The 27,179-nt window shown below is 43.3% G+C and overlaps 1 protein-coding gene across 2 annotated transcripts in view; it reads right to left on the bottom strand.

Annotated features, from left to right (window-relative positions):
- Positions 1–1,137: 1,137 nt before the first annotated feature.
- The window catches only part of ARID3A (AT-rich interaction domain 3A), a 79,752-nt gene continuing 53,710 nt past the window's right edge, over positions 1,138–27,179 (bottom strand). For both annotated transcript variants that reach the window (XM_039334736.1, XM_039334737.1), the window contains exons 5-9: positions 16,444–16,627; positions 13,219–13,466; positions 10,893–11,204; positions 9,338–9,427; positions 1,138–8,476 (exon numbers count right to left, since the gene is read on the bottom strand). In XM_039334736.1, coding sequence (XP_039190670.1) covers positions 8,289–8,476; positions 9,338–9,427; positions 10,893–11,204; positions 13,219–13,466; positions 16,444–16,627 — 1,022 coding nt within the window. In that variant the 3' untranslated portion in view covers positions 1,138–8,288. The remainder of the gene's footprint in view (positions 8,477–9,337; positions 9,428–10,892; positions 11,205–13,218; positions 13,467–16,443; positions 16,628–27,179) is intronic.

Here is a 27,179-nt window from a genome sequence, read left to right as displayed (position 1 = left end):
AAAACAAGGGTAGACCTAAGAAAATCCAAAATCCATGGTTAGACGATATTTTACACAAAGGGTGTGGAACCATCTGAAAATTTTCCAGAATTTTTCCTCAGGCTAAGTAGAAAAACACTAAAAGTTGCTTAAGTCAGGGGTCCCCGGGCTGTGGCTTGTTTGGAACCGGGCCACAGAAATGGCAGGTGACCACCCACAGCTCCACCTGCGTGAGCAGCTCACACATAACTCCATTAGAGCTGCACCCACATGCGTGCTCACCCGCCTCTCCCACGTAACCATTTTCCCTCCCCCCCCCCCGGTCCACAAAGCTGGAAAGGCTGGGGATTGGTGGCTTAAGCTGAAATATGTCTGCTTCAAGACTCCCTCTACCAGCCTTCATTCATGCTGATTTCTAGATAATCCGTATTTTCAATTTTTTTAGGTAGGACACAGCATGATACAGTGCTGCTGTCACTATAGAAAACTACAATGTATTTCTATTTCTCACATAACAGAGGCCATTACCAAACCTGTTCCCTTTGCTAATTAAACTTTTCTTACTATGGATAATATTTAGGATGTCTATAGTCATTTCACAGTGTATGTCCCACATTATTTTGCAGAGGGATCTGAATCTTAGTGCTTTATTTTATATATTCAAAATAATTTGAGTAATAGTGATTCAAATTTGGAGTTTGAATATCAGAACCTTCCAATAAATTTGGCAACCCATGAGGTGAACAGCCTTTTTGCCTGTGAATCAATGAATATTGCTAAACCAAATTGAAAGATATAACTCAGCTTTCTGCTTCTACTTTGCAGCCTTTTCAACAGTCCAAAAAGGTAAGTCAATATTATTATCCCTGTATGGCAGATGGGAGGGCTTAAGACATAAGAAGGTACATTATGACAGGCCAGATTATTTATCCATTTAGCATCCTGTGAGCAAAAGTAATTCTTTAGTTCACCCATCCCTGAATGAATTTTTGTCATGTAAAAAAATCAGAGGCTGCTATTTTTTTTAAGAAAGAGAATGAAGAAAAACATGAATATTACCTTTATCCTCATTTCAATTTAGGCACCATATTCACATGTTCACACAGATGTGCACACCCACCCACCCACACACATATGGATGGCATACACCTTTGAAAGTATCTTTTTCTTCTTTTTTAATATTTCTTAAACTTTACAAGGTTACAATCATCTTAAATATTTCTGAAGTTTAAATACAATCTGTAATAATGTTATAAAATGTAAACTTTTCAGTGTTTTTATTTCTTTATTAAGTCACAAAGGTTAATACCTGAATGTTTTGCGAAAAAAGTGATTTAAAAAACAAAACAAAAGCAAAAACAAACAAAAACAAAGTACAGAGGCCAGGAGACAAAAGGCAGCCCCAGACCTACTGTTTTCAGAGGTAGAATGTGGTTTCTTTTACAATTTTTATTTCTTATTACCTGAGTCAAAAAACTACATACGCTGTACAGATTGCATATCCTTGCTGTATTCGATTTTTCCCATTCAAAATCCCCAGAGAAAAACTGGAATTACATCTTATTTTTATGCTGATATGCAAAGGAGAGTGGGGGAGAGTATTATGTTCTCCCCGCCCCCAAATCAAGACTTCCCCCTCAACACAGTGTTTGTACAAATGCAAGAACAAAACACTCTTTTACTAACTAAAGCCATCCCTTACCCCTTTCGCAAGAATAAAAATAAGCCAATAAACTCCCCCCAAGACAAAACTTGATTGTGGATTGAGCAAGCTGGAGAGCCTGAGGTCTGCAAAAAAAAAAAAGGTGGTGGATTTAAAATGCTAAATGTGTTATAATGTGTGCTATTAAATAAGAGTAGAACAGGAGGAATTATTACCCAAAGAGACTGGGTGACCTTGCATCACCACTTTTAACTCAAGTCTCCTCCTTTTTACCCTACCCTCTTGCCTTAGAAGGCCTCTGTCTCCAGAGAAACAACAAAGCAGAAATTGAACAATGTTTTTTTATGAGTATCCATTTTTCTCTCAACTGCCTGCCTACAACTCCAAGGCGCTAATGCAACTTTTCCAAAATCATTAAAGAATTTGGAATGTTCCTTGAGAATGGGGTATATAATTAAACTCATATAACTGGAAACACCAAAGCCAATGCCGGCGCTCAGCGCTTTTGAAAGTTTAAGAACAAGCAGAACGTATTTTTTAAACCCACCACCACCTAAATCACAGCCACAGCAAGCAAATCTGAACATTTTTTTTAACCCGCCCTTGTTCCGAGGCCCTTCCCCCTACCCGCCTCCCCCGATACAATCAAGATCTAGACAGCAGGTTCTATTCCCCTGAGTTACAAATCCAATCCTTAGTCAAAAGCTTGGACTGAAAAATAAATTTTATACGTTTCTTAGACACGCACGCGCACACGCACACAATTACACTCAAAAAAGGGAAAAAAGACAAACATACACACTCATTTTATATTTATATATATATATATATATATATATATGTATATTTATATAAATTTAGTTATAGAATCTTCTCCACCCACCTGCACACTAGAACCCTCTTTCATCATGTCTATGGGAAAAATGCCAAAACCCACCCACCGATAATGAATAGAGTCAGATACTCAGTGGACACAACACAGGTTGGGAGGGTCTCTCACGCAAAATTGGCAGAGATTTAAATTACTTTGAATGAGACCAGTGAATTCCAAAGAAGGAGCTATCAAAATGAGGAACCAAGAGTGATAACATGCACTTTGTACCTCCTGAAAGCTGTCACTAAAGGTTTGGCCACATTTGGACAATTTTATGGCTGAAGAACTACACACATACTTTTTGCCAAGCCTCACAATTGTCACATAAAACAAAGCAAACAAAAAGTTGTCTATTTAACCAGCTTCCTTGTAATTTGAACTGATCGTCAAAAGCTGGAATACTCTGAAACATTAAAGCATTATTTGAAGCTGGGTTAATTAATATCCTAGTTTATTCCAAAGCTAATAATCACTGTTTTCCTTATTCAAGTGAAATAGGAAATGGTTAATTACTTGAACTGCAGCTCCTACAATGGAACAGCAAACACAAGAAAGACATTTATGTATGTGTTACTAAAGGAAGGTAAGAGGGCCTTTGTCTTGCTACAAGCTGCCAACAGAGGTTGGAGCAGTGCTTGGCTTAAAATTTCACAAAATGGCTACCTGAATTGCCTCTTTGTTAAATCCTCTCTATGCTGCTGGAAGTAGATGGTCCATCCAGAAGTTAGGTAAAAAATAGTTCCTGTTGGGGATGAAAAAGGAGGACGACAAGAATTCATAAGTCACAACGAAAGGGTTTGCTTTCACTCATTTTAACCAATCTAGCAAAGGCATATTTGGGAAGCAGGGACACAGAACAATCGGCTCACCTTATTTCACAGAACAGTGTAGGATATAGGAGCAATTCCTCCCCTCTTTCTGCCCTGTGTGAGATGTTTTTTACCTACTTGATAGTGAATATATTCCACACACAGATATGCTCCTGTTAAATATCTCCTACCTACAGCTAAGGTTAAACTAGGGAACTTGCTTAAGAAAAGAATGTAGCAGAACAATTTTGCACAATAATTCTATCCTGGGCATCGACTGCAGGGATATAGGTCTTGAGCCAAATTCAGGCAATCATTTTAAGAACTGTAAAAATACAGGGTTGTTTTTTTTAAAAAAAAATAGTTGTGATATGAAACAATCAGACTCGTACAGCAGATGAAACAAACAAAAATAAAAAATGCTGGCTATGTGGCAGAGAATATAGATACTGATGGACCTTACTGGCAATTACAACTCAAGGTTTTTGGGGGAGGAAGTAGTGATTTCTTCACTGCCACTTACAAAACCCGCCTCAAATACAAAATCTAGAAAACGGCTGTTTTAGCCATTTTACTCTATGAAATTTCAATAAAAGTTGAGAACTCTTTGCTTTTTAAAGCCCAATGAGGCATATTCTCAAGTAGTCTGCTTCTGCAGAAAAAGTGTCAGATACTTCCAGCTGGCTTCACCCAGTGAGATGTGCAAGTAGACTGGATCAGAAAAACTAAGGGGCAGACAGTTTCCAGATCTCACAGAAACCCTAAACACCAAGTCATCCCTAGCTGGACATTCTCCAACAGTGATAGCACCACAGCTCCCAGAATTCCTAGAGTGACCTTACACCACATTGTCTGGGCATCCTGGGAGTTGCAGTCCTATCACATCTGAAGAGAATCGTGTTGGGTAACGCTGATTCGGCAAACACAAGAAAATACCAAGCATAAAGGCACGAGGGGAAAGGCTCCGATTTCGTAGTTAGTCTTCACAGAAAGTCTTCAAGTGTCAGAGCATTCCAGGGAGAGGAATGCTTCCAGATTGGGATATGATACCACCCCGTTATCAAACCAATGGAGCACAGACGAAATTATGAGGGACACCTTGTCCCAATGTTCTCCTCCCTTTGGCTGCCTATAGGTCACAGACACCCCCTCTGGCAATGACCACAAGAGGACAGAGAAATGTGTCTCTTCTTCCTCCAACCCAGTCAGCATCTAACTAGGAAGAGGAAAAGCCTTTTTTGTAAGCGTGCTGACAACAGCCATGTTTCCCTCTTTTTGCATTCTCCTACCTGTGTCAACAGAGTTCTGGAAGGAGAGAGAGAAAAAGAGAATGTTTGGTACCATCTAAAAAGGGTCAGATTCAGCAATTCCACTTTTCTTCTTCTCCCTTTCATATTTAAGCCACTTTGCAGTTCCTCTATACCCCTTAGAAGCCAATCTCCTGGATTTCACTTTCTGAAGAAAGTTTTTTTTCCCTCTATGAGATACTCTGCAATCCTGAGAATGGAAAAATCCCGTGTGTGGCAGCTTGTGGGGCTGAGCACTCCATTCCTCTCAAAAAGCGAACCCGTCTTCCTTCGTCACCATTTAGAGACGACGTGCTTTGCCCCATGTTTCTAGATCTGGAAACATTGTGACCAAGAGGTTTCACCTTATCTAGCATTAGAGGGGAGGGGCTGCAATGCTGAAAAGTTGTCCTACAATAAAAGGGCCCAATATAAAGTGAAGCGCCTGAGATCTGTTAACTGTGGGAAATGGTTCAGCTTGGCCAGGACACTCTGCTTCCCAAAGTGAAGTGCACTCCTTTGGGTACTTGTAGATGCTGAAAATAAGAATTTTCCCATTCTTAGCATGCCCAAAAGCTGCTAGATCCACAACTGTGAATTTTCCACATGTTAGCCCTTGCTACTTTGGCATCTTTTTTCCAATGTCTGGGTCACCCAATTGGCTAAAACGGATTATTCAATGAGGCTGAAAAATGCTTCCTGACATCTAACTCAAATACTTTCTGTTATGCTGAATCAATTACAGTATCTCAGAATCCAACTTAAAAAACCAGTCCTGAGGGAAAGGGTTACTGCATGTCAGTTTACTGTATGATGCAACTAAGCAATAGCATTAAAATCCAAGTAATGAAGAGGCAGAAAGAATATGCGCCTGCTTCAGACTAACCACACAGAAAATTAAAACCTGTCAAAATGAAATCTTGACTCTACAGTATGTGATTAATGTTGAGAGGAGGTCAATGATAAAGCAACATCTTCCAACTGAGTCTCTGCCTAATTTTCAAGGTTCTGTCTCATATCGCATAAATCCACCAATAGGGTCTCTCTTAAAACAGAGGCCCTGTTTCGTTGAAAGCAGCAGTCATTTAACTGCACAGGCTGAAATAAATTATACTTTCAGAGGGCACAAAGGGAGTGAATTGGAGTGCATATACCTAGGAGAATGTGAAAGAGGGAATTAACCAAATTGCTCACCAGGATCCACTTCCCTCAGCAGCAAATTAAAATGTGGGAGGAAAGAGCCATCAAAATAGGCACAGGGCCCTTGCAAAGGTGAATGAGGAATATCTTGCTGATGTTATTGGGATTCACTGGCCTTTTGGAATGAAAATGCTGAACTCCAAAGGAAATGTATTTTCCTAAAATGCATTAAAGGAAGAGGTGAGAAGGAAAAGAAAATCTGAAAACGGAGTCCTTGAAAAACAATAGTTTTTGAGATTGTGAATATCTTGTTTCTAAACTATCTTTCTAAACTTTGGACCAAGCTGTTCCTGTCATGCTCTTTGTTACTAAAAAAAGCAGTGTGTGTGTGTGGGGGGGGGGGAAATTAGGTAAATGCCTCTCACACAGCTATTCTAAAACAAATCCAAATATCAAAGTCAAAGAAAGGATGCAAGAAGAGTGAGCTAAGGAGCAAAAATTGAGTGATCTCTGCTAGAAATAATGGAGGATATGTGTCCTGCAAGACCCTTTGATTCCTTGTAAATGAAATTATAAATATGGCAGGAGTGATTCTGGAGTACCATGAAGATCCCAACAGCACAAGAGACTGGTAGAACCCCACACAACCCTGTATAATATTCAGGCAAGTTTTGCTAAAACTACCGTTGGAGGCACAGGACAACCTGTGACAAGGTTCTAATTTCCCAGTTCCAAACGTATCTGAGCGCTGGCAAGGAAGCCAATCCTAACACAGTCTGCGGAGTTTAGAGTTCTTTCTAACAAATTATGGTCTTCAAAGAAAAAAAAAAGGGGGGGGGGAAATATTAGTAGCTGCAAGTTGATTGAGAACTGTGTTTGGGGATTCTGTGGTTATAATTCCCACCAGCCTGAGAGAAGTCATAGTGACTATGCCACTCTCATCTGTTTTCTAAATAGGTGTGCTTTGAAAAGAAGCTTAGACAAAAGCAGCTTTGCAAGAGATTATGCCACAGGTAAATGCTACTATTTAAATTGTTTTTAAGAAACCGCTGAAGTAATCAGCCACTCTGACCATATGACAGACGGAATCTTCTGTAGATTAAGCTAAAGAATTAGAAGAGAGCCAACAAATAAACAGCTGGCAGGCTGCTCCTTTCAGTCCTCATTCTCACAAATGTACAATCCATACATGGGGTGGGGTAGCTCTGTATAAAAATATTATCCTATGAAATGCTACCATAGCCCCCTCAAACCCCACCCACTCCACACACAAAAAACTACCTGAGCAACCTCAAAGCCCTACCCAGATCTGGGGGGGGGGGGAGAGGAAGAATGACAGCTCCAAAGAGTTGTTGTCATCAGAAGAAAAAAAAAAAAGAAACCTATTTTAGAGGTGCTTTCCTTAACAAATGCAAAGACACGAAGCTTGCTTATGGGTCTGATTTGGGGGAGGAGAGAGAGAGATAGCTATTGAAAATAAACACTGTATTTACACCCCGCCTTTCATTTTCCTTAAATAGTTTGACAGCAGTTTTCAAAAAAGGCAAGGACTAAAACTTTCCCCAAATTATCCTCAATCTGTGAAATCCTTGATATTTGTATTTTTTTAATTATTATTATTATTATTTAGGGTTCCATTTCAAAGCAAGCCTGTGAGAGTGGAGGCACACCTACTGCTACTGCTGCCACCGCTATTTGGAGGTATCCCAAAGAATAATTTAAAAAAACAAAATCAAAATCAAAAGGACACACAGTGCAAAGTGTGGATTTGCATGAGGTAAGGAGTTATGGATCTACAATGCATCACGTCAAAAAGCTAGTCTGCACAGTATTGCTCCGGCTCAGAATTTAACAACACCCCTCCAACCCCACTTAGCTTTTGTGTGGTTGTTCTTTCCAATGTGTTCACTAGAAACAGCCTTCCCCCAAATTGGTGTCCTCTGGGTAGGTAGGGACTGCGATGCCCAGGACCCCATGAAGCACAACCCTAATCACAGAATACTAAGTGGGTAAAGAATGCTTTAAAGGGGAGGGGGGGAAATATGCAGGAGAGGAGGGAGGACAGGAGAAAACCATCATTCCAGGTACTCCACTTCCCCTGAATTTTGTTTGGTGTTTGGTTTTCAGCTACATTGGGGGAAAAAATGCACTTTGTTTTCTGAATCCTTGTCCCATCCTGGGACAGTACCATCCCTGAACTCCTTGCTGCCCGGGTGGGGAGGGGGGAGTTTGCACCTTTAAAAACCACCTGCACAATTCTTGTTACCTCTCAATGTCCATGGCTGGATGCCACGTGCGGTTAGGTTCATCACCGATCCTACCCCCCCCCCATCCTGCCCCAAAATCCAAGAAAATCTCATCCAAATGTATCGCGCAGGCCCTGATGCCTGGGGGTATCGAAGGGTGGGGAAGGCACAATTTCACTCCCCCACTGCACACAGGGGAAACAGGGAAGGGGATGGCTGGTCTCAAAACGTCCTGTCCAAACAGAGAGTCTTCATTTTGGCGGGATGGAGGAGGAAGAAGAGGTGGTGGGTTTAAGGCGATAAGGAGTTGGTTGAGGTAGAAGTCGGTGCAGGGGCCACACCAACTTGTGAACCTGCTGTCGTGCCACCTGTTGCACCACCACCACCACCACTGCCAGTGCTGCTGGAACTCCGCCCACTGTTGGCGCTTCCTTTATTGTGAGAAGACGAGGCTCCTGGAGTTTGGGCAAACAACACTCCTGGAGAGAAACAGGGAACAAAAATGGACAGGGCAGGTTCACAACGGCTGTAACTCTTCTCCCCTAGCCCGTCATTTTGAACCTTCCTATAATAATCGAAGCCCCCAAACTAGACTATCACCTTTCAAGCAATGTAACCTATGTGGATTAATGTGCCAAGGTTAATTAAAGAGGGCAGTACTTTAGAGTAAGCACATTAGTTTTTACATCTCACCGCAGAGATGTCATGCTAGATAGCAGGAGCTAGTCAATCTTGGCTGATTGTGAAAAGCTAAGCAGAGCCTAATCTAGTGGGTGGGAGCCCACTAGAAAATCCCACACCTTTAGTCTGGATTGAAAAATCAAATAAACACCCCAATCCCTCAATAAAGCAATGGCAAAGTAGTTCAGTAAATATTGCCAGGAGAATGACATGAAGTTATCCCAAGTCAAGATGAACTTGAGAGGTTCTCTATTAATACATGGGGGGAGACCTCCAATTTATGAACTGCTGCATATACTCCCTGGAGTACTCAAGGCCTTCTGTCTTTTTTACAGGATAAGCTTGTTAACATCCTTCTTTTGCCTTCAAAAACATGCATTAAAAATGCATGCCCCTCCCTCTCTAGTGATATATCACTGTGTCACTGCCATACACTCTGTAGAATGAATGAATGAATAAATAAATAAATAAATACCCCCAAGCTGTAGCCCTCCCCCTTTCTTGTTCAATTAGGAACTGGATGCTCACCATCCACCTGCAAATTTGCCATCTTTTTCTAAGTTAATATTACGTGACACGGTTTACAGAACAATCAACTCTCGCCTCAAATGGGCATGGCCAACCATTTTCTCTAAGTCCCAACTGCATTTTCCCCTTACCTGCATACACGATGCCATTAATCTCGACTGACATGCTAATGCTACTGGTGCCGTTGGCAGCCAGATTCATGGAAGAGTCTTGGCGGTTTTCTGCAAAAGAATAAAGAGAGCTCTTTTTTAGTTTCAAAAACCGATCTTTGTGTGGCAAGAGATTAGCTTAAAGCAGCAATAAATTAACTCTGGGGCTACACATTATAAGCTGGAAATTAAATGTGTAAGCCTGAAAATAAGGACATGTCAATATTGTAAATGGAAAAATCAAGGCAAGTGTTCAGCCACTTGGATCTTCTGAATATGTTAAAAACTTGGTAAAAAAAAAAAAAAAAAAGGAAGATCCTGACAGCTTGAATTTTTAATGGTATCATCAAAAGACACCGAATTCAATTTTCACTGAATTGGGGATGGGATTTGTAGACTTATAAAAATGTCAGTGATTACTTTCTGGTCTGAGCACTCAGTTATCAATCCAGGCCTAGTTAAAGCAGGATAAAATGATGCAGAAAAAACACAGCTGGCGGAAATGAAAGAAATAATGCAAACTTGTTTGATTCACATTATTTACACAGATTTTAAAAATCTATCCTTTTTTATTTTTATTCATCACATTTTACATTTTTTTTCAACAGCTGTTAAGCTGCTGTAGTCGTTAAGCAAATGCCACAGTCCCCAAAGGCTGTTTTTTGCTGGAAACCAGAAATAAACTCCAGAAACTAGCCAAAAAAGTTGCAAATCACAGTCATATGATTGCAGGACACAGAGCAAAAAGCCATAAAGCTTTTTGAGCAGGTTGCCAAGTGCTCAAAATGCCATTGTGTGATTTGTGGGATGTGTGTTATGTGGCCATCGTAATTCCAAAAATGGATCATAAATAGTTTTTGGGAAGGTCCATCTTAACTTTGAGATGTTGTTAAGTGACCAGTCCTAAGTTGAGTACCACTGTATATACCCGCCCATCTCAGAAAACATGATTCTGAGCAGCATATAATGAAAACAAGACCATAACAGAACTTTACTTGGAAAATAAACTTTCTAGCAACAGAGTCACACCTTTCTCCTTCAATAATAGTTACAAAATGCTTTCTTAATGGGAGTGTTGGTAAGTGAAGACAGGATAGTCCTCACTTACCAACATCATTCAGGGACTGCTCAAACCTAAGACAGTGCTGAAAATAAAGCTAAAGCCAGTGCAGGGTCCCCTGGTCATGATTCAAGCACTTGACAACCAGCATGCACCATCACCATTTGTTACCTTTACAGCGAGCTTCTGACCAGCAAAGTCAATGGGGAAGCCGGCAGGAAGTCACAAGTCGCAGTCATAAGATGTTCCGTTTAATGACCATACTGCTTAGTGACAGGGATTCTGGTCCCTATTGCCATTGGTAAGTGAGGATTACCTGTACCCTGAATGCTTCAGGCTCCAATATGAGGCAATCCTAAACAACCCTTGGGCTAGGGCAGGGGTAGGAGGTGTGTGGCTTCCATCCATCTCTACCTCAAGTCTGCTGTGACTATCAATCTTTGAGGAAAGGGAGGGAACATGCAGTAACCCACCAACCTGGTGAGCGGGCTCCTTGACTATTGATCCGGATGCTCATTGGCAGCTGAGCAGTCATGGCGAGCAAGTTTTGTTGGATTGCCCGTTGCATCAGACGCTGCTGTTCGTCTGTCACAAGTGCCATCTTCTTTTCTGGGGGCTCTCCCGATTCCAGCTTCTCCCGTAGCTGTTCCAACGCGGCAGCCTGAGCAGCTACAGCAGCTTGGGCGGCTGCTGCTTGCACAGCTGCAGCCTGCGCTGCGACGACAGGATGGCTTGCTAGTGAGACAGGTAGGCGGGTGGGCACCGCAATAGGAATCGCAGAATCTTCCTCTGGTGTGGGGGGAAAGTGATGGGAGAGGTGACTTCAATGGTTCTAGGGCAGACATGTCAAACTCGTGACATCGCGCAATGTATCGGGACAGTTTTGTCATTGCCGGCAATGGGGTGGACGCAGCTTCCGGATGACACGTCTGGTCCGTGGGCCGGCAATTTGACACCCCTGTTCTAGGGCTTTTTTTTTTTTTTTTAGAAAACACATACATAAAATAGGTGCAGCTGATAAAATTATAATCTCTCTAGGAGACTGCTCCCATAATTTCAGGAAGATAGTGTTAACAGAAGTAATTAAACTTAAATTAATCCAATACTTAAAGGTAGTTGCAGCTGCTTTTTTAAAGCTTACATGAAAATTACAAAAAAAAGTTGGGCTTTTTTTTTTTTAATGAATAATACAGCTGCTGTACTTCTGCAAGATCTGTAGTCTTTCTTCCAAAGTCATTTTTGAAGGGAGCACAATCCTATTCCTCACATGCTCAAGCCTTTCCATCTGACTCATTTTAGGGACTCTAAACTCTCATGTTCGTTTAATGTTTCCCTCTGCAACATCTTTCTTTGCAAGATTCAGATGTTCTGAGCCCAAACCCAGTCTGCAGAATTTCATTATGCATCAACTTTTAGACTTGGTACCAAATCTGGGGGTAGACATTAGCTGATTCAGGCAGTGCTCTTACAGGTAGAAGTCATCCACCCAAAAAAAGAATAAGGCGCTTCTCTATTACACTGTGGCACTGCCTGACTGCAGCCTTTTCTCCTTCACTAAAGTTCTCTGCTGCCTGAGCAATTGTATTGCCTGAATGAAGCTGCTTATCTTAAACAAGCAACATTTTTCTTGATGCATGCAACCCAGTTAGAACACTCTTGGTCTGGCCACTGTGGACTTTAGAACAGTATTTCTAGCTGTGGAGAATTAAGAAAGCTACTATAAAGAGCAAAAAATATGCTATAACATTTTGAAGTTAACTACGAAAGGCAGAACCTTTTTTCCCCCTCGAAGTTCTGAGAAGCCCAGGAGCAAAACATTCATTCCTACCACCCCACACAAACCCTTTTTTCTCACAGCATTTTATGTTGATGGTATCTTTATGTCATTGTTTTTATTAACCTGAATTAAGTCAATGATCCAGTAAATGAGAATGTGCAATTCTAGATTATATTTTAACTGATTACTTTTCACTCAAGGCAGTGAAACACATTAGTCACGTCCTCATTTCAAATTCTTTGGATGGGCTACCTATGTGAGACCCAAGTCAACTGCCTTTCTACCCCAAGTTCTTGTACAGGTAGTCCTCACTTAATAACAGGACCCCAAATTTCACTGCCATGCAGTACAGTGGTAAAGCATGATATCACATGACTGTGCCACTTAGCAACAGGAATTCTAACACTTCTGCTGCTATTGTTCAGTGCATTGCCATGGGTCATTAAGCAAGGCACCATGTGGTTGCCATTTGCAACCTCCTGCTGACTTATCATTGACTTGTTTTGATTGTAGAAAGCCAGCAAAGGAGGTAGAAAATGGCAATTGTGTGACTGCGGGACACTGTGACCATCTCAAGTACAAGGGCTGGTTGTAAGTACTTGTTTAGCACCATCCTAAGTTCAGACGGTGACTGAACAAATGGTTAAGTGAGGACCACCTGTATACCATCGTTTTAAGGAAACAGCATTCAAGGGCTCTAATAGAACTTTTAATGACTACTCCAAGGTGCGAGAAAGCCTCTCCCCCACTAATCTTCCCATTATATTTGATGTGAAAAACCCCACCTGCTAATTAAGAGATCAGCATACTAAATTCACTGCAACTCAGCACCACGTAATTACATCTGCAGTGCTTAAATGAAGATATAAAAGAAATTCCATAACCTGGTACCCTCCAGTCTTTGAACTTCTCCTCCCACAATCTTTAGCCCAGCACAGCCCCTAGGGATTGTGGGAGTGGAAGCCACCAGGAAGACTCCTTGGAATGTTCAGCACATTTTTCTCAGGAGAGGGTGCAAAAAGTTACCTTTCTTGATTTTTGGAACAGGGGCAATGGGGCTGCCATTAGTGGTTGAGGTCAGTCCCAAGGTTGGTACTTGAAGCTTGGGTGAAGACAACATGGTATGAGTGCCACTGGGAGAATAAGTAAAGATTGAACCACTGAATCCTTGCCGACGGCCTTCTCGCCGGTTGCTGTCAATGGCTGCTTGGAGTTCATTGGGGTTACTCAGCCCTCTTTTCTCGCACTCGTATGGATATAAGTACTTCATATATCTTTTGGAGACAAAAAAGAGATACACAAAAATCATGGCTGCTTAATTTAATAGACTCCAACAAACAGCAGCAACTTTTTTTATTGTATTTTAAATCTGCCAATGTATTACACTGGTGAATTTATATAATGTACCAGACCAAAAGAGGTAGCTCTTGCTTAACGACTGCTTGTTCAGCAACTGTTCAAAGTTACAATAGCACTGAAAAAATAGGTTTACAACTCTTTCTCAAACTTGCAGCCGTCATATTGTCTCCATGGACATGTGATTGAGATTTGGGTGACTGACATCCAGAGTGCTTTTATGGCAGTCATTGTGTCCTGTGGTCACACAATCACCACTGGCAACTTTCACAGTTGACCTCCCACAAGCAAAGTCAGTGGGAAAGCCAGCAGGAGATCGCAAGTCACGATCATGAGACACTGCATTGAACAATTATGGGCGATTCACTTAACACAACTGTATCCAGAATTGGTGATGTAAGTTCGCACAGTCATGTGACATTTTACTTTATAACTGCATCACTTAGCAACAGAGTTGCTGGTCCCAAGTGAGGACAAGCTGTATTGGTACAGTGGAATGGGCTGGTTTTTTAGAGAGAAAATAATTTAGCATAATCCAAAGTACCAAATATGACTCTTAAGGACAGGTAGTCCTTGATTTTTGACCACAATTGAGCCCAAATGTTTTGTTGCTAAGTGAGACATTTGTTAAGTGAATTTTGCCTCACTTTACAATCTTTCTTGCCATAATTGTTAAGTGAATCATTGTAGTTGTTATATTAGTAACATGGTTGTTAAGTGAACCTGGCTTTCCCATTGACTTTGCTTGTCAGGTCGCAAAAGGTAACCACGTGACCCTGGGACACTGAAATGGCCGTGTGAGTCAGTTGTCTAGCATCTGAATTTTGATCACATGACCACGGGGATTCTGCAATGGTCATAAGTGTGAAAAATGGTCATTAAGTCACTTTTTTCGGTTCTAACTTCGAACGATCACTAAATGAACTGTTGTAAGTTGAGGAGTACCTGTACTTTGAATCCAGGTTCCTCAATTGACTTTGTTTGTCAGAAGCTAGCTGGGCGGTTGCAAATAGCAATCACATGGCACCAGAACACTCTAACCATCACAAATACATGCCGGATGCCAAGTTCCTCTGATCTCATCAACATGGAGATGCCATGACGGTTTTAAGTGCAAGTACGGGTTGTAAATCACTTTTTTCAGTGCCACTGTAACTTCGAACTGTTGTTAAATGAACGGTTGAAGTCAACAACTACCTGTACTTGCTTAACACCACATTTATATTTATATAAATATAAATGTATATAGGCATTTAAAAGTGATCTCCCTTACAGGTTTGTTATAACAACTGTAAGAAAATGCATGAATTGCCATTCAGAAACCTTGTATGATTGCTATATGAGTCCTTGATCTGGCTTTCATGCCTAAGGCAGGACTAGAACTTGTCGCCTGATTTCTAGCCTGGTGCCTTCACTACTAGATTCTGCCCTTCTGATACATCGGGCAAATTTTGATTTGCTGATTCCTCCATCATGGATTGGAAATTTTAATCGAAATGCTATGTAACATACACAGCTATGCTGATAAGAAAACTAGTTGTTAATAAAAACATTAATATCCTCCGTCCATCCACATTGCCTTTTCTCCCTTTTCATCAGGGATAGGAGCCAAGAGACTGTGAGTTCTAGTTCACCTTCGGCAGGAAAGCCAAGTGGGTGACTTTGTTCCAGTCACTCTCTCTCTCAGCCCAACTCATCTCCTAGGCTTGTTGTTATGGGGAAAACAGGAAAAGGAGGAAGAAGTATTGAATGTGTTCACCACCTTGAGTTATTTATTAAAAAAAGGTGGGATATAAACAAAACACACAATCCAATATCAACGATACGGATGTGTCCAATTCATTGTTCTGGAAACTTTTCAGGGAACCTATTAAACGGAGGAACAGAGGAAGGATGTCTCAAGTAAATCTTTTAGATCAATATTCCGTTTACCAAATGCCCAGGATAATATGATGCAAAATCCAGAAACTTCCATTTCCAAGATCCACATGAGTTGTGAAAAAATGCTGGTGCTCTTTTAAAGGCTCCCGGCTTTTAAAAAGTTAATAGCTCTCCTTCTACTCCTCCCCCACCATCCCAAATCCCCTTCCGCCACCTGGTTTTCTGAATTCCAGAGTAATTAACTTTAGTGTTGATTAAGGTGGATGAAAAAGATGGGGGAAGGGAACTGAAAGAGGTCAGGGAAAAGGCAAGGAAGGGCAGAACAAGGTGGAAGGCTCCTATTTTCTGATTCTACTTCACAAAATAGGATAATGGTTATCAGGACCCACTATTCCACAATCCTTTTAATGTATTGGAACTGATCGCTTTTCTATAGAGATTTAAATTCTGGGGAAATTTAGGAAATTTAGCTAGTTTTCTCTAAGAGACTGCAGTCTGAAGTGCAAGCCTTTTCAGCTTGGTACCATCCATCCATATTGGATACAACTCCCATTATCTCAAATCAGTGTGGTCCTTCCCCAGTCTGGGGAATTTCCTGCAGGTCAGTTGCACAGGGTAACAAAAAATCATCTTTTTCTTGAGGGTCCTTTGTGCTCTCTGAGCTTGGTTGCTTTCTTGCAGATGTTTCACTACCCATCAATGTAATGATGATGTTATCTACTTTGGGTAATGAAGCGTTTGCAAGAAAACAACCAAACTCAGAGAGCATCAAGGACCCCTCATTTCAACCCTGAGCTACAAATATTCTCCTTTATTGGAATCTTTTTCTTACTGGACCGAGTGGGAGAGATTCCTCCTTTCATTCTTGTGTAGTTTTCATGCATGACACAGTCATTTGTCCACTAAAACAAATTCTTCCTCTTTCCCTATACAAATATTGCTCCATAAAAATGCCTGACCCGACCTGAAGTCAGATTGGGGAAGGCACCTCCTGAATGTCCTTCTGTGACTTACTGGGTACGCAGTGTGAAGGCAGCGCTGGTGATGGAGGTGGGCAAGTTCAGACCCTTGGTGATCTCCCTCCACAGCTTCTTGTTGATCACTTCCACCAAGCCTCCCTTCTCGGTCACCAGAACATAGAGCATATAAAGATCCAGCACCTGCTTGGCCATGATCGGGATTCGGTTCACAGGGGTCCCTATGTTGGGGAAGAAGTGGAAAGGAGGAAAAAAGTATTGGCCAAAGCAACAATCGCTGGGACGGTGACTTCAGACATCAACCAGGATCCAGATTTTTATTTGTTAAATAGTTTTCTTATGATAACAATCTTTGTGTACCATTCCTGTTTCTATGAAGTACATCATATGCAGTTCTCAAGTTGGAAGAATACAGAAAATAACTCTGAAGGGAAAACCATTATTATGCCTGTGTTACAGCTTAGGGCAGTGGTGGCGAACCTTCAGAGCCCTCTCTGTTGGCACGTGAGCCACGGCTGCCAGCAGCAGGTTCATCAGGCCGCCACCCCTGCCCAGAGCAGGAGACCCGCCCAGCACAAAGGAGGTGAAGCAGCCGACCAGCAAGCTTGAGTAGAGGTGGTACAGCAGAGGTCACCAATCATTGTCGATTGATGGACTGGAAGAAAAGGGAGGGGGAAGCATTTTACATACGTGCACGGGGCCGCGAGCACGCACACGCTGCAAATGGGGCAGGGATAGTGCCTGAGTGATACTCACTAGCCCTGCCCTGTTTTTACGTGGTGCAGCACCTTGTGTCTGCAGCCATTTTTGTACCTTGTAGCACAGTGGCCCGTTTTTGCGCCCCTGGTTTTTGCGTGCCAGAGGTGGCACTCAGAGGCACCTCTCTTCCCCCTGAGGGCACCTCAATGCTGATGTGGCCCTGGCACTTTGTGATAAATAAGTGGATTTTGGGTTGCGGTTTGGGCACTCAGTCTCTAAAAGGTTCGCCATCACTGGCTTAGGGAAACAAAAAACATATCGATGAAAGGCTACCAAGGCAACTTGTGGCAGAGTTAAAATTCAAATTTCTTCTCTGGAAGGTGATTCAGAAGTAGCCCTCTTCCATTCGCTGAGATTAAAATTGTTGGTGTTGAACAGCCGGGCAAAATTGCCACAACTGATGGCGCAGGTTTCAGTCTTATATTCTAGAGCAGTGTTTCTCAACCTTGACAATTTTAAGGCATGTGGACTTCAACTCCCAGAATTCCACAGCCAGCATTGCTGGCTGTGGAATTCTGGGAGTTGAAGTCCACATGCCTTAAAATTGCCAAGGTTGAGAAACACTGTTCTAGAGATAATTCAGAAGCCCTGTGGTGGTGAACGCCATGCCCTGAAAGTCCTCTAGATACTTTTAATAAGATTTGCTTCTCCCTAATGCAGGTTGCTTAGAAAGGCAGGACAACTAACCCTTCACAGATTCTCCCTCTGTTCTACTCACTTGGCCTCCAATCCCAGTATAGGCCAGTCCAGCCTCAGAGGCACCCAAGTATTCAGAATACCGCCTTGTCTTGGAATGCAAAGAAATACATACTAAAAATGGAGTAGGGGAGGGAATGAGGGAGAAATGATTACAGAGAAAGGATGTATTTCTAGCAGTCTGTACTTGCCTGCAATTTTGCAAACCATAGCAATGGAGCTCTTCACATGTTATTACTACTCCTTTCTAAAATAAAATCAACAGTTCTGACTGACCATACCAAAGAAAATGCCACTTCCTTTTCTGCATCACAGGTGGACCCCGGCGACACCTGGCTGGCCTTGCACAATTTGGAAAAGGCTGCTTCATTTAAAGCAACTGCTCAGTAGAAACAAGAATCTCCACTGTCTCCATGTTTGGGATTGTTCGTGAAGCGTGGCTAAGCTCCATGTTCTCTATGAAGTTCCATGCATTTATCAGCAGAATCTTTTTTTGCTTAAGTATGCATTAGTAAAAAAAAAATATATCAAGGAACCCACAATGAACAACAAACAGGGACAGGTGAACTTTGCAGATTTGTGGAAATTATGCAAGTTACAAAACTTGTTTCATGCTTTAAATTTAAGGACCGGCACTGGCCTGGGGAGGTTTTGAAGCCTTGCCAATAAACCTTGGAATTACTCAATCCCTTCTTCTCCCTCCACCTTATCCATGCTATCAAGCATGCATGAAGATACTTAAAAAAAAAAATGGCTGCACAGTAATCCTGAACCCTCAGGTAACTTTTTGTAGTTGAGTTAACCCCATCTTTATGGACAAATTCCTATCCAATCAGTTCTGGATTACAGGCTGTCTGTGCAGAATAGGAAGAGCTCACTTTCCATGGATTCAGATGGGTGTTTGTTTGTTTTGGTGTCTTTGAGAGATTTTCTACCCAATTAGTCAGTGGCCTGGCAAAGACCCTAGTCCAGTTCAGCAGCAAGCCACCTTTTGTGCAGTACACAAGTGAATGGGGCCAGATCTGGTTAGGGGCCGAGTTTTAATGGGTGAGATTCTTAAGTCCCTCTGAAGCACAAAGCCTTGATGTTATCCCCAGAAGTACCTAGACCGGTGTTTCTCAACCTTGGTAACTTTTAAGACATGTAAACTTCCACTCCCAGAACTCTCCAGCCAGCCTTCAGGAGCTCGACAACTGGCATGTATTTATGAAGGCTTCAGTGTTTCATGTTCTTGTAATCACTATTTGCCACTTTCCCAGCCAGTTTCCTACAACCAAAGTCAATGGAGGAAGCCAGATTTGTTTAATGACTGCATGATTTACTTAACTGACGTGGTATGTTTAACAACCATGACAAAAAAAGATAATAAAATCGGGCACAAATCACTTAAGAACCGTCTTGCTCAGCAATGGAAATTCTGGTCCCAATTGTGGTTGTACATTGAGGACTACCTGCATAAAAGTGGGCTGGATCTTTAGGATTAATCAGGCTGTCTTCCAAACCATTGAAGGGTATGAAAAATGGAAAGGATGTGACAATGTTTCTTGAGTGCGATCCCTCAAGATTTCCGGAAACCTTTGCTGTGAGAAATGAGCCGCCTATAAGATGTTAAACATTTATTTATTCCAGCCCGCACTGGGATGGTTTCAATATATTGTATTTTAAAACAAAGATTCTATATATTGCTGCCATGTATATGTAGGGGGGTGGGTCTATACATATGTTGTATATAGTATGTTTTAGGTGTGTGTCATGTATATGTTTCACTTTGAGAGCGGGCAACTAAATTTCATTTTTGATGTGTGCCGTTGTGCCCATAGTAAAAAAATGACAATAAAGGTTATCTTATCAATACTCTTTTCTTTTTAAAAAAGGTAAAAAATACATTGAACACTGATTGTCTGCCTTTATTATCAGCTTTGTGGTACTTTTAGTCAGCAAATGGAACTTAGCTGAATGGATTATTTTTTTTAAAGTCCACATCAACAGGATTCCAGTCCATATCTTGAAATGTTCAGGATTTCAAGAGTTTTAGGGATGAACCCCATGGATCTGACAAAAGTACAGGCATGGCAGTTTGGGCCCATAATGATCCGGCTTCCTAAACTTTCTGATTATTTAAAGGGGGGGGGGGCAGAGAGAGTGCTGCTTCACAGACAGCAGAGGAGAAGACCCAGCAAAGATCCAGACAGAAGGTACAATGGTTTTTCAGAAATTTTGTTTGCTTCTCATTCCCATCTCTTTCCTTTTTAATTGATTTATTGCTTCCTTAAAACAAAAAGGAACAATTTTGAACAGGGGGAAAAAAGAGGGGGGGGGGAGAAAAACACCTTATTGTGCAGCATAGTTTTACTGCAGGAAGGCATGGCACACTTTCCGGGAGTAAAATCTATTTGAGCCAGGGCAGCTGGGGCTCAAATCCTAGGAGGTATTTCTGAGTGAAGGAATTTCCTTCCTATTTCAGTCTGCAGAATGGGACCAGCAGCAGGGCTCCCCCTCCATGCTGGGAAACACAGCAGACAGAAATCCGGCCACTGCCCCCTCACCATGGAAAAAGGCATCTGACAATCCTCACATTTGCAAAACGTACCCAAAATAAGAGAGTTGCTTTGGGAGTCGATTCTTTCCCCCCCACACACACATACATACTAGCTATTTAGAAAACTCCACTGACTGGTTTTATGCTTGTCCTGCTGTTACCACTACCTAGATTCACATTTCTGATTGCTGAGCTGGCCCTACATGCTTATACTGTAGGCAGAAAAAAAAAGCAAGAATCAGTGGAACAACCTGCCTCCAGAAGCTGTGAATGCTCTAACATGAAAGTTTGTCTGAAATGGTATAGAGCAGCGGTTCTCAACCTATGGGTCGCGACCCCATTTGAGGTTGAACGACCATTTTACGGGGGTCGCGAAACAACGCGATCTGCCATTTTTCCCCTTCAGGGGGCGCCGCGTCCGTGTGACAGGGGTCGCCGTCACACGAAGATTGAGAACCGCTGGTATAGAGTATAGGGTTTCCACTTGTCTGAAATGGTATAGGGTTTCCTGCCTGAGCAGGGGGTTGGACTAGATGACCTCCAAGGTCCCTTCCTCCTCCTCCTATTATTATTATTATTATTATTATTATTATTATTATTATTATTATTATTATTATTATTATTATTATTATTATTATTATTATGTAAAATTTATGTGCCTGGCAGAGACTTTGGGCAATTTTACTCTAATCTAGTGTGTTTTGTGACCCTAGGCAATAGCCAGTGACATTTTTTTTTTTCTGGTATCAGGACTGCTATTTATAAAAGCAACTTTTTTCTGTCATTGGGGTTGTCTGGAGGAAGCATCTTTGAGGTTGCTTAGTAGTTCAGTGAACCAGGATTTTCTCAGTTTGGCAGTTTCCCAGTATGTCGATTAATATAGTGGTAAAGGCACAAGGCTAGAAATCAGGAGTCTGTGAGTTCTCTCTCTGCCTTAAGGCATAAAAGCCAGCTGGGTAATTTTGGGCCAAGCACTCTCTCTCTCAGCCAAACTCACCTCACAGGTTTGTTCTTATGGGGAAAATAGGAGGAGGGAGAACTATTCGGTATGTTCGCTGTCTTGAGTTATTTATAAAAATAATCAAAGCTGGATATAGATAATATTAAAAATAAATAAAAAAAATAAAAAAATCTCCAGTCACTACCCCCAAAGGAAATGGAAATAAGGGTCTATGAGGAATGCTAAGCGGAAGAAAGGTGGCCTAAGGCTTAGCTTTGTGCTGATCGTTATTTGTTGTTTTGACCCGTTTTGTCAAATAACCCTTAGCAGCCGGCTCTTACATCATGCTGGGCCATGAACTGTAACATACCAAATGCAATGGCCGTATTCATACCTATGACAAAGCCATCTTATGACTCGTGAACCCAGTTTACAGTATCACCAATCCTCTGCTGAATTCCATTTGATGCCTTCACTTAGAAATGGTTTTGATAAGGAAGCAGGGTATCAACTTAATAAAATACAATTTACTTATTCTGTCCCACTAATACAGTAGTTCTCAACCTTTTTAATGCCGCGACCCCCAACCAGTCGTAAGTCAAGGACTACTCAATCAGGCGTAAGTCGAGGACTACTCAACTGGTTCAGCACCATTTGCAGAATGGGACTTTTGGCGGGCTCAGCAGGGCAGAGACAGCCTGGACAATTCCTATTGGCTTTTGAAAGCCAATAGAATTAGACTCTATTCAAGAGAGTCTATTCTATTGGCTTTCAAAAGCCAATAGAATAAAAGGGAGTAGCACAGCTAAGGAAAAGGGGGAAAAAATGGCGGACTGCGTTGTTTGACGACCCCCGTGAAATGGTCATTCGACCCCAAATGGGGTCCCGACCCACAAGTTGAGAACCACTGCACTAATACGTCAAAACTCTACAGTGCAAGTTGCAAATTGCTAAACACCCCTTGCTTTGGGATGTGGAAGGCGTTGGGACACAGAATGCCCAGATTTGCAGGTACTTGTGGCCTCCAAGCTGGCACACTGGAGCCTTTGCTCTTGGGCAACTCAGAGCATTGGGTGCTCTGGAATCATCACCATCATCCCTCCTCCTTCTGCAGGATTTGAACTGCCTCACAGCTATATCCTCCAGGAATTCCAGCCATTTAGCTTAGTGCTCCTTTCCTGCTTCAAAAACATGTTGACAATTGTTCATGCAGCCATTCTATGTGTCTCCCCCCCACCCACCCACCCGGGTGTGCCCCTCCCTTTCCCCATTAAATACAGCCCAGGAACATACTAGGCTACCTCACCATTGTTTGCTTAGATGGCCTGGTGCTGGGTGGGCGAGCCCCTCAAAGGATATTAAGCCTCCAAAAAACATCCCTGTAATTTCCTTTCCCTGCTCTCCCACCCCCTTTTGTGACTTCTTACATTCCACACAAAGAACCCCCCCCTCCCCCACTTTCCCTGGGCTGGCCAAGGCCATCTGCTTCTCTCCACCCCAACCAGATTCCTTGACTTAGGGCAATCTTTCCCCTCCCCGCCTTTATCAACACATTTGAGGATCCTCTTTCTGGCATTACCAGTAGCATTTTGTTGATCAGCTCAACTAGGATCTATCAGAGAAAATATTAAGGGTCTTTTTTTTTTTTACTGGGCCTACACACTGTGCTTTGGCATAAGGTGTTCTCTGCAAACCTACCTATTGTGGCTTATAAACCAAGGGTAATGGCCTAGGACTAGGTTATGCAAAGGAAGTTACTATGACTTGTTCATTAAGCATGGTTAGTGAGTTAGTAGCAGATGGCCGAGCCTTGTTTCAAAGTCTATACAACAGTCAAGGATTACACTATCAAACAGCTGAGGGCAAATTACTGTTCTGAGTATAAGTAGCTCAATAAAACTTTTTTTTTTTAAAAAAAAAAATGAAATAGGTATGCTATTTACTTGATCCCACCAACAGAGGAAAAAGTATCTTAAGTTTTCCCTTTCCACTTATAGTCCTGTTATGACCCTGTAATTCTAAAATGATTATGTGCCATCAAGGCAGGGGTGTCAAACTCAATTTCACTGAGGGCCGCATAAGCACTGTGGTTGCCCTTGGGGGGGCCGGGTGGGTGTGGCCTACTGGATGGGCATGGATGGAGTGGGTGTGGCCTACTGGGTGGGCATGGCCAGCTCTACATCGTTCGCATCAAGGGTGCCTGTGGGGGCCTGGGCAGGAGTGAGACAGATCTGAGGGTCTCTGGCAGAAGAGGGTGGGACCGGGGCAAGCGCCAAGGCATGGTCCGTTTCTTCATTCCTCACAAAGGGTGACACCTCCCCAGCATGCACCCAGGGGGCGGGGCTGACGCGACAGGGGCTGGTTCCTCGCTGTTTCTAGACGGCCTTGTGGAGCTAAGACTGAATGCATTTCAGCATAGATGGCCACCACAAAATTGTACAATGGCTCCCTCCCGGCCGGCCTGGGCCAAGGCAGCGGGGGCCGTTCCCTCACTGTTTCCAAGGTGGCTTCGCGGGCCACATCTGGCCCCCGAGCCTTGTGTTTGACATATCTGCATCAAGGCAATGTCAACTCTTAGCACATATATTTTCTATGAAGCAAATTTTAAAGAATGAGGCCCATGGCAGCAACATAAAGAACCGTTTAATCCTAATTTAGCATAATATCTGAATGCAGCCCAGTGGAGACTCTCTGTCATATTACTAGTGTACTCAGCCCTGAAAGGCCACCTTTTGCAATGGACCGTTAGTTTCTAACAGAAGATGGGGAAGAAGCCTTGCTTTAAAGATGCTCAATTCCAACAGCTGCTCTGCCCAATCAGATTCTCTCTTCTTCTGCTGCCTTCTCTGCTTTTGGCCCAATTCTCTTGAGTCCCGAGGTTCAAAGGCAAACAAGTTTAAAGAGTCCTATCGCTTTACATGTTCTTTACTCTAATAAGAATAATAACAGGTTTCTGTAATTGGAATACACATGTAGGCTGTACTCATGACAACAACTAAACAATGGTGATGAAACAAGGAAGGGAGACCCAGTGAAACCCCAGATTTGCTTCAGGCACACCTATAACAGTGTACTACATCAAGGTGATTTTCAATTCCCATCATCCCCTGCAAGCAAAGCCTTTGAGTTCTACTGTCTAGCAATTCTGGGATCCAGCACATCTGTAGGGCATCAGGCTAGAGAATATTCTTGGATTCCAATAATGGGACTTCCTTGGCACTCAACAGGGAGACAATTTTCCCTCCAACTATCTAGGTACCTCTATTTATATTTAACTTGGGGAAAAATCAGACTATACTTAACATTAACATTTAAAGTTCAATTTTCCAGATCTGTGAGCAAAGAGCCCCTGCCCCTCTTGACTCCGGCATCCCCTCTGTCTCACATGCCCAAGGGGCCCCCATCTTCCAATTAGTGCTGGAGCCAGCTGCAAGCCATTGCTGGCATTTATATTTTCAAAGGCAGAAGGACCATTATGTCTTCCAGCATGCCTTGCTGCAACCAGAGACCTTTTTAAGATTAGGCCCAAACCTAATTTAATTAAGTCTGCAAAATGCTTCCTGTATCCTTATCCCAAAGACTGTAACAAGCTGCAGACAAGGGTTCTTTCCAGTGGCCCTGCCATCTCCAATCGTCTCCTTCCTTTAACATGAAGCCCGAAAATGGCTCATTATTTCTGGTCATGAAAACTTGCTCATTATTTCTGCAATCTTTCAAAGGAAGCATTCTCCAACTTGCTGCTCTCCCCAAACATCTTAGATTACCACCTGGCAATATGACCCTTCAATTTAAAAAAAAAAAAATCTTATTTGCTGTTTGAATCAAAATGCATACTTTCACAATGTTCATTCCTCGTTCCTTCCCAAAAGTTCTCCAAATGCACCATGTAGTGGTTATATGTAGGATGCAGTGTGAAGTACCTAATGAAGCTATGCAGATTTTGTATTTTTGTATTATCTAGCAGTTTCAAGAACTTAATGCTTCCTAGTTTTGAAAACTATTAAGAAAAAACAGAACATATTACAGGAATAGCTGCTTTTAAATCTATAAAAATCTGTACAATCTTAATCTATAAAAAGGTAGAATGACGGAATACTGTATCTTAATCGTTTCCACCAACAGAATCTCACACTGAGTATACCTTCTCTCTGTTCACTAATTTGAGGACCTCTTTGAATTCATTTCTTCCACTAATTTAACCAGGTCCAAAACAATAAATTGGTAATTAGATGGAATGGTGAAGCTGCCTTATTTATATTTCTTCCTACCAACAGCATAAATCCCAGGATCTATGTCAGGGGTCTTCAAACTTGGCCCTTTTATGACAGTCAGAACAATTAACTAGTGCAGTGGTTCTCAACCTGTGGGTCGGGACCCCATTTGGGGTCGAATGACCATTTCACAGGGGTCGCCAAACAAGGCTGTCCACCATTTTTCCCCCTTTTCTTTGGCCACAGCCCTGGCACCCGATGATATATAAGTGGTTGGGGGGGTCACCACAACATGGGGAACTATATTATGGGGTCACGGCATTAGAAAGGTTGAGAACCACTGAACTAGTGGAACAACCTGCCTCCAGAAGCGGTGAATGCTCCAACACTGGAAGTTTTTAAGAAGAGACTGGACAGCCATTTGTCCGAAATGGCATAGGGCACGGGTCGGCAACCCACGGCTCCAGAGCTGCATGCGGCTCTTTCAGGCATCCCCTGCGGCTCCCTGTCCTCAGCCACCATGTGCAGTCTGAAAAAAAGAAAGTAGAACTAAAAAAGTTCAACCAATCAATTCAAACTTCTCACGAAGTTTGAACTGATTGGTTGAACTTCTTTAGTTTGTGGGACTGTCCACAAACCTCTTTCCTTCTTCAGATTGCATGTGGTGGCAGCGGAGGAAGAGCCAGGAGGATTGCTGGAAAGGTGGCAGAACTGGGTAAGGAGCCGTGGGTAGCCAGTCTCGGGATGCCTCTTCCCTGCCCGGCGGGTCTCCCCTCACCCTGCTCCACCGCGGCCTCTATTAGTTGGGGGGGTCGCCGAGGGTCTCGGTAGCTTCCCCACTCCGCCCGCGCCTTTCGGCCGTCTTGCGGGTCAAGAGATTTCCCCGTGGCACCTGCCCAGCCCTTTCCCCACCTGCTGCACGGTGCCTCTTGGTCGTCCTCCCGCTGCCGCCGCTGCCGCTGGGCTCTCCGCTGCCCTGTCCCACTTCGGCCCAGGCGCCTGCGCCCCTTCGCCATCCTCCCACTGGGCTCTCCTTTGCTCTGCCCCACTTCGGCCCGGGCAGCCGCACCCCTTTGCCATCTTCCCGCTGCTGCGGGACTCTCCACTACCCAGCCCCACCTTGGCCCGGGTGGCCGCAGCACTTCGCTGTCCTCCCATTGCCACCGAGCTCTTCGCCACCTGGGCCCACCTCTGCCCGGGCGGCCACAGCCCTTCGCCATCCTCCCGCTGCCACGGGGTTCTCCACCGCCCTGCCCCACCTCGGCCCGGGCGGCCGCACCCCTTCGCCATCTTCCCGCTGCCACGGGGTTCTCCACCGCCCTGCCCCACCTCGGCCCGGGCGGCCGCACCCCTTCGCCATCCTCCCGCTGCCACGGGGTTCTCCACTGCCCTGCCCCACCTCGGCCTGGGCGGCCGCACCCCTTCGCCATCCTCCCGCTGCCACGGGCTCTCCGCCATCCTGTCCCAATTCGGCCCAGGCGGCTGCAGCCCTTCGCCGTCCTCCCAGTGCCGCCGCTGCCACCGAGCTCTCTGCCACCTGGCCGCACCTTGTCTCCATCGGTGGCGCCTTCCTCAGCCCGGGCAGCCGCGTCCCTTCAGTCCTCCTGCTGTCGCCACCGCCGGTCACG

This window comes from Crotalus tigris, unplaced genomic scaffold (genome assembly GCF_016545835.1).
Source record: "Crotalus tigris isolate CLP2741 ecotype Arizona unplaced genomic scaffold, ASM1654583v1 scf7180000017633.3093840, whole genome shotgun sequence".
NCBI classification, from domain to species: Eukaryota; Metazoa; Chordata; class Lepidosauria; order Squamata; family Viperidae; genus Crotalus; species Crotalus tigris.
This window is presented reverse-complemented; position numbering and strand designations above follow the sequence as displayed.